General features: G+C 33.6%; 2 protein-coding genes across 4 annotated transcripts in view; one reads left to right on the top strand and one right to left on the bottom strand.

Moving 5' to 3' along the window:
• LOC108754817 (solute carrier family 35 member C2) overlaps window positions 1–4,678 on the bottom strand; it is a 9,107-nt gene extending 4,429 nt beyond the window's left edge. Inside the window, exons 1-4 of one of the 3 annotated variants that reach the window (XM_018497443.1) lie at window positions 4,174–4,678; window positions 3,946–4,085; window positions 3,166–3,278; window positions 940–1,171 (exon numbers count right to left, since the gene is read on the bottom strand). In XM_018497443.1, the coding sequence (XP_018352945.1) occupies window positions 940–1,149 (210 nt within the window). In that variant the 5' untranslated portion in view covers window positions 1,150–1,171; window positions 3,166–3,278; window positions 3,946–4,085; window positions 4,174–4,678. Of the gene's footprint in view, window positions 1–939; window positions 1,172–3,165; window positions 3,404–3,945; window positions 4,086–4,173 lie in introns of those variants that run through there. The other 2 variants (XM_018497440.1, XM_018497442.1) reach the window with 2 other exon arrangements.
• Window positions 4,679–5,041: 363 nt separating this feature from the next.
• Window positions 5,042–8,007, top strand: part of LOC108754810 (pyruvate dehydrogenase phosphatase regulatory subunit, mitochondrial) — a 5,650-nt gene continuing 2,684 nt past the window's right edge. The window contains exons 1-10 of the mRNA XM_018497425.1: window positions 5,042–5,258; window positions 5,333–5,589; window positions 5,722–5,934; window positions 6,003–6,166; window positions 6,263–6,426; window positions 6,495–6,678; window positions 6,803–7,008; window positions 7,084–7,399; window positions 7,490–7,647; window positions 7,732–7,880. Coding sequence (XP_018352927.1) covers window positions 5,342–5,589; window positions 5,722–5,934; window positions 6,003–6,166; window positions 6,263–6,426; window positions 6,495–6,678; window positions 6,803–7,008; window positions 7,084–7,399; window positions 7,490–7,647; window positions 7,732–7,880 — 1,802 coding nt within the window. The 5' untranslated portion in view covers window positions 5,042–5,258; window positions 5,333–5,341. The remainder of the gene's footprint in view (window positions 5,259–5,332; window positions 5,590–5,721; window positions 5,935–6,002; window positions 6,167–6,262; window positions 6,427–6,494; window positions 6,679–6,802; window positions 7,009–7,083; window positions 7,400–7,489; window positions 7,648–7,731; window positions 7,881–8,007) is intronic.

Genomic DNA, 8,007 nt, shown 5'->3' on the forward strand with positions numbered 1-8,007 from the left:
TTAGAATAATTTCAATTCACAAAAAAAATAATTCCTGCCAAATTTCAATTTAATCGAACAATGGGTATCCGTGCCATATGATTAGTTAAACATTTGAGTTTCCTCGTATCAAATTGTTTACACTATCAGTATTGGTTTTTAAAGTATATTTTCCACAAAACTCGACTTAAAAGATTTTTCTTTTTTTTTAATATATATGTCTTACTTTTCTGCATCGTTTTGAAACCTTGTAGTGATTATATCGCCATTACTTTAACTGCAAATTTCTTTAAAGAATTAATCATAATATCGCGTTCTAAGAATTCGCGAGAGAATATACATAATCAGAGACTTGTTCAGCTGTTAGAAGGTAGAAAAAAAGAACAATACTGAGACAAGCACGAGACAAATAGTCCAATGAAAATGTAATTTTTGCTTGCAAAAGTTTCAATAGTGATGATTTTTAAATATGTCTTAGGGTACGGTCAACGCGCTGCTACAAATGCTTTAAAGCAATTTTTGATTAGTCAATTTGTAAAATTCTTTTTTCTAATTGGTCAATCAAACGCTTCAAAGCATTTGTAGCGAGACTTTGACCGCAGCCTTAAAGTTCGGTGTCCTAATGAAAACCCCAAGTTTTCCAATATGGAGGGCTGCCGCTCGCACCGTCATCTTAAAAAATTGCCATTTTAAATTGTAGTTTTATATCAAAAACTTAACAGCTCTATAATGCAGAAAATTATATAACAAAAAATTTTTTAAAAATCATCAAAATCGATTAAGCCGTCTATAATAAAATGTTTGTCCAAAAAGAGTGCTTTTTTACTCTATTGTGCATGCGTGTAATCGCGAACGCGCACGTAAATGCCTTTCAAGATTATATTTATTATTTTTTCTTTACATTAGGACTAGACAGATGAAAAAGTTGTAAACAAAAAATTCTAGTTATCAATTACTCACATATGCATTATAAAGCCATGGATTATAAAATGTAAGGCCTATTGATAAAATAAAGTAAGCAGATATCAATAAAAATATGTGGAACGCTTTCTTCCAAAACGTGGGTTCTGTCTTCGACACATTTTGAAAATCTGGAATATTTTGTGGTAAGTACTCGGATGTATCGACATCATCTCTAGCAATTTGGTATTTTACATGTGAGCGTGTCATATTCCCGAAATAAAAAAAAATTCTGAAACAATTAGAATATATGATTAATAATACAAAATTTATTGAACGAAGACTTTCTTAGAACAAGTAAATATGTATTCCGTACAATTAGTACGGAAAACGCCTTAAACGAACAAAACTGGATTTTAAGTGCTTGATTAATATGATGTTTATATATTACATTTGTAGTCATTTAAATTGCGCGCCGAATTGATTTTTCGGTTTTGAAACGTAAACCCAACCGAACAATAAGTAATATCACAAATTAAATTGACTAACAACTTAATAATTTGATGCTCATAGATATTTTAGAAAAATCTTATAATGATGTTGAATAAGATTAAAATCTATAAAGAACTTTATTGCAAAAAATATTTATTTTAAAGAATAAAACCCTTTCTTTTATTTCAACAAAAAGTTGATTTTCTACCGATCAAAATAAATTTTGAATTTGAATGTATTTTTATAGTTTCGAGAGTGTTGAATTCAGATATGATGTTAGAATATATAATATTCTAACATCATATGTCCCAATAAGTCTCAGTATGAATATCCTCATTGAGATATTTACCAGAGTTGATAAGTTTTTGTAAAAATTTTACGTAAAAAATCATTTTTCCGTCCTTTATCATCATAATTTTACATAAAAAATTTGTAATACCATCATCATTCTCTTCAACGGTGAATTTTATTCTGTTATAATAAGAATATTAAATCTGTATAGAATCACACACATTTCTCTGGTCTCATAGAACTACTAGTAGAGTATCGTGCACATAACAGTAATACATAGGAAATACATAGGAATATCAATATTGATGGTATTAAAAATATCACTCTCCAGATTCTGCAGTAGATTTGCTAAAATTGAAGATAGTGGGGATTCCACGAATGCCAAAAATTTATTTATAGCATTGGTTATCAAATTTGTAAAAAGTGGAATTTAATATATATTAATAGAATTGCTGTTAGGCCGGAATCAGACTACGCATTGAAGAATGAGATTGAGGATTGAAAGATTGAAGTTTGATCAATCAGAGAACAAAAGGAGCCAAAATTTCTTTGTCCTCATTGGTGAAATTTCAATCTTTAATCTTCAATCTCAATCTTCAATGCATAGTCTGATTCCGATCGTAGGAATTCTTCAATTGAAATAGTTGTACTTTTAGAGATACAGAATATCTCATATTTTTTTAATACTTCTAATAGTCAATTCAGTAAAAAATATTTGTGTACATAGATACGTCCAAAGCTACTAATTTATAGTTTGAATCCAATGGCTTCCTATTAAGTTCTTTGACTAATTCAAAACTATTTTTTACGAATTTTAAAACTTTTTTCAATATCCTTCAAAAAAGTTACCAAACGATAAGTATGTTTATATAGAATGTTATATCATTAATTGAAGATTTTAAATACAATCTATTCCACAAGAGCGTACGGTTCCAAATTTCATTAATAGATAGTACACAGATGTAAACTCGGTTTTTCCGATTCTCTGAACAGTTCGGAAGAATGCTTCGAGGTTATATGAGTAGTGTGACTTGTTTTGTCTGTAACAGAGAATATGTCACACAATGAGTAAGTCGTTTTGAAGCAGTGTTTCTTTGCACACATCGGAAAGAATCAAAAATTTCGTATGCAGCTGTCGGCCGCTACATGAAAAAATCAGAGGGATTCGTTAAGACGTGGATGAAACGTTATAACGAAACAAAAAGTGTTGACGATCTGCTGCAACGTGGAACCCACGCGCTGAATAACGAAAAAGGATGAACAAAGCTACCAAGATATTTCAGAAGAATCCTGGATGTTCGTTACGAGCGAAGAATTTTTTATTGAAAAAGTGTAGAAAGAGTGTAAAGGTGAACTTTAATATACTATTAGACGACGATTGCTTGATTCCGAATACAGCTGGCGGTTCAAAGTTAAACCTTTTTTAAGCAAAAAATACGTTGAAAAATAGCTGGAGTGGGCAAATGCTAATATTGATCGTGATTTTGCCAATGTAATCTTTACCAATCATCCTTTTGGGCCTGGGTTCCCAGAAGGTATGTGTGGTCGACTCGTCACGATCCCATTGTTCAACGTACAGTAAAACATCCAGTGAAAGTACACGTGTGGGGATGCTTCTGTAAGCAACAGGGATTTGGTACTTAATATCTCTTCGCGGACAATCTGAATGCACAGAAAATGAACATAATTTATCATAAACGTTTATTGAAGTCTGCTTAAAGATAGTTTGACTCAAATAATAGTTCGTGGATGCTTCAAAAGAACGACACAAAACCCAAGTCGTGTGTATACAAAGTGAAAATGTAAAAATGGCATCACTACAATAGTCTTCCCAGTCATTTGATGTCAATCCCATCGAAAATGTATGGACTATCATAAAGGACAAACTCAGGGAAAAGAAGATTTTTAATTTAAAGTAACTCGTTTGTCATATATGGGAATATCTGGAGATGTCTTCCTGAGACAATGAAAATCTTATAGAAAGCATGCCGCATGCCAGACCATACTCAATAACAAAGGAGATTAGATAACTTACTAAGAAAATGCATTTTAGTTTATTAAATTTATTAATAGATCCAAATCAAATTTTTAACAATTCTGTAAGTTTTAGGAGGAACAGCCCATATGCTCTTGTGAAACAGATTATATATATGTTTCTGTTTCTGTACAAAAATTCAGTGTATAGTGTATGTTCTTTATTATTAGAAAAAAATTGATCTTGTTATCACTATCTGATACTACACAATATGGAAACAAAAATTTGAAAGAATTTGAAAAACATACTGCCTTATTATCAGCCTCGAAATTGAGAGAAGTTGTTAGCAAATCATCACGTATCGAGGATTACCGAATAATACGTCAATCATCCAGACACATAAAGCGTCCATATGTTTCACCTACATCATCACATTATTTTCGATTTTCTGGAAAAAAAAAAAAATAGAAATTGAAGGATCAATAACAATTATTAAAAGGATCATAAACAATTATTGAAGTTGCTCAATCATTTACCTTGATTTCAACGTAACATAATATGAGAAAGTACCGTGTCAGGTACAAACATAACCTAAAATTTCAATGTAAACACAACGCTGTTAGATTACAAATGTACAGACGCTGTCATTGAAACTCGCTTAGAGCCTCAAATTGTCTCACTCTGAAGAATTTCTCAGCTTTTATCATACAATTTCTGCTGTTAATGCTATCACTCGCGTGAATGAAGAAGGGGACTTGGTTTATCGTAAAAATCCTTTAATCCCTTAATAAGAATTGCGACATGTGCCGATTTGAGTGCCAACTTTTGTATACAAGATAATAGTTTCAATAAAATCTATAACTGCGAGAGAAATATATTGTATATCTGGCCTAGTTTCCACTAAGGGTTTAATCCAAATCAGAATGTAAGAACCAATCAACTACAGTCGAGCATTCCCCTGTTACAGTTGAACGACAGTACGAACGTTGTACACATATGGACACGTCTAAAAAATATGATACTAAATTGATGGCGATGCACAATAATTAATTAATAATTTGTAAAATAAATATTAAAAGTATAGGTAACTATTCAAGTAGTTAGTTTAAGTAGTTAGTTGCTATTTCCCGCTCTATGGGACACCGGCCTCAACTGAGCGCTTATACTTACTATACTGACTATAGTCAGGCCTTATATTTAAGGCTTCCTTAAATTTCTCTTCAAATACTCTTATTATTTCATTGGCTACTGAGCATTTAAAGATAAATTTAAGGTCTGACTATGAATACGGGCATTAGTGAGCTCTTGCATCTGATTGGTATATTCCGTTAGAACTAAAAATATAGATCAATGCCCGTATTCAGCCCTTGTGCTTAAGGCTTCCTTAAATTTATCTATAGATGTTCAGTAGTCAATGAAATAATTTATAAAATATTTGTAGAATAAATTTAAGGAAACCTTAAATATAAGACCCGATTATGAATACGGGTGTAGATTTTCAATTGGGCTGCGTTAGATTGCGTTTAGCAGAAAAAGCAGTTTTGCAAATGATTTAATTTCAATAGTGTTACGATTCGCAGGGCAGAGCGACTCTTTCTTCTTGTGAAATATTTGTTTTTAAGTACATATAAACAGATCGATTGAGCATATTTTTTTTATCAAAATTTAAGGTGGACGAAGTATTCTTTATCTTAGGAACACCAAATGTGGAAACAATGTAAACTGTTGTACAGTAGAGGCGCAGTGCAAGGGAGACAGATTTTTTCTCGCAGTTATCAAACTCGGGAAACGGTCACAAAAGTAATCGATGTGGCATCAGATGATTCGGAATATGTATTTCCTAAGGAAGCACGAGTTGTTATATGCGGAGGTGGAGTTATGGGTGGTGCTGTGGCGTACCACTTGTCCCTCATAGGACTGGGACCAGAGACTATTTTGGTAGAAAGTAGCAGGTACACAAGTATTATCCTTTCAAATGTACTTTTCTTAACAAACTATTAAAAATGTCTACACGTAAGTATTTAAAAAAAAATTTATTACCCTTATATAGTTTTCTCTTAAGCATTGTTTATATTTGTCATCAGACTAGGAGGCGGAACAACATGGCATGCATCAGGATTAGTAGGAGCTTTTAAACCAAGTCTGGCACAAGTAAAACTTGCCCAGGATAGTATCGCTTTATACAAGGAGTTGGAGAAAAAAGGTCTTTCGACAGGATGGAAGCAATGCGGCAGCCTTTCCTTGGCACGAACGAGAGATCGCATGACGTCGTTCAGACGAATGAAAGCACAATCTGTGTAAATTTATTTAATAAATACGAGATACCATGATGGACATTTCTGTTTAAACTTCATTAATATTTCAGGTCACGTAATATCGAGTGCCACTTAGTTTCGCCAGAAGAAATTCATGATTTGTGTCCATTGTTACATATTGAGGATTTAATTGGAGGATTGTGGATTCCAGGAGATGGTGTTGGTGATCCGTATCAGATCTGTTTGACATTGATACAAGAGGCACAACAAAGAGGTACAATTAAAAAAAAAAAAAAAAAATTAGAATATCCAGAAAGATTTAATTGTCAACTACTCCTAAATTAAATATATTCTTTGTTGTTATATTCAGGTGTTACAGTATTTGAGAATTGCGCGGTTACCAAAGTTATTAATCACAGTGGCCAAATAGAAGCGGTAGAAACAACACGTGGTATGATCAAATGTCAACATTTTGTAAATTGTGCTGGATTTTGGGCACGAAATGTGGGTAAACTCAGTGAGCCACATGTCAAGGTCTGATACATACTTTATTAAACAAAAAGAGTAGTCTAGTAGAAAATAAAACTTTGCTCATTTTTCAGGTACCGCTTCATCCAGTAGAACATTATTATCTACACACTAAACCTATTGCTAATTTAGATCCAATGATACCTGTTATACGCGACTTGGATGGATATATCTATTTTCGAGAGAACAAAGGACGCCTGTTAGCTGGTGGCTTTGAGCCAATTGCAAAGCCAGCATTTGAAGATGGCATAATTCCTGGTTAGAATAAAAATTATGAGTTACAAATAAGAATTATCCTAATGTATTACATTACGAAAAATAACTAATTACTATAATTCCATTTCACTAAATTTACTTGTCAATATTTTTTTTCGTTTTTTAGAAAGCATGGATAAGCGATTTTTACCAGAAGATTGGGATCATTTTCATATTTTGCTGGAACAGATGTTGCATAGAATTCCAAGTTTGGGAAATGCAGTTCTGGAAAGGCTCTGCAATGGGCCTGAAGCGTTCTCTCCGGATTGCAGATGGATTGTGGGAGAGGCACCGGAAATACGTAATTACTACATCGCTGCTGGAATGAAAACGGTTAGTCAATTAGCTGATTTAGATCTAATTATATAGGCTTTCGAAATTCTTTGATATAAGTGATGATTTCCAAAGGTCGGAATATCCGCCGCTGGCGGAGTCGGTCGCGCAACGGCGGAATTAATAGTTAACGGCTCGACTTCGTTAGATATGTACGAGTTAGATGTCTCGCGTTTCCTTGGACTGCATAATAATCGCAAATTTCTACGCGACCGAGTGCGAGAGGTACCTGGAATGCACTATGCGCTGCAGTATCCGCACCTCGAGTTCAAAACCGGAAGAAACCTGAGAATGTCACCGATTTATCCAAAGCTTCGAGATGCGGGCGCCGTTTTCGGCCAGGTCATGGGCTATGAGAGACCCTCCTGGTTTCAGCCGGACCATGACTGTGGTAATTTTTATACATCATACAAAACTCTTTCAACAAGACTCCATTTTAAAGAGAATCCATTTCATTCAATATTATGAGCATTCTTAATAGATTTGGAGTTTCCCGACGGTTTCCAGAGATACAAAATAGCTTACACGAATACTTTCGGTAAGCCCCCTTGGTTCGACGCGGTTGCACAGGAATACGCCGCTTGCAGAGAAGCAATTGGTTTAAGTGATTATTCTTCCTTTACTAAAATCGATTTATGGGTAAACTATTCAAAGATTCGTCTATCTTACTGCCAATAAAATTGCAATAAGACGTTAACATCTCACTTTTGTATATTATTGCAGTCAAACGACACGGAAGTTGTGGATTTGTTGCAGTATTTATGCTCAAATGATGTGGATGTGCCTGTAGGAAGTATTATTCACACCGGTATGCAAAATTATCTTGGTGGCTATGAGAACGATTGCAGTTTAGCGCGAATCGCACCGAATCAGTAAGTCGGAATGAATAAAGTTGCATCGCATGATGATAGTCTATTATTGACACAACTAGGAAGGTGATTCTACATGACAAAGTAAATAAAAAGCAAATTTCTTATATGTATATATATATATTTTTTT

The sequence above is a fragment of the Trachymyrmex septentrionalis genome, unplaced genomic scaffold, assembly GCF_001594115.1.
Source record: "Trachymyrmex septentrionalis isolate Tsep2-gDNA-1 unplaced genomic scaffold, Tsep1.0 scaffold80, whole genome shotgun sequence".
In the NCBI taxonomy this organism is placed as follows: Eukaryota; Metazoa; Arthropoda; class Insecta; order Hymenoptera; family Formicidae; genus Trachymyrmex; species Trachymyrmex septentrionalis.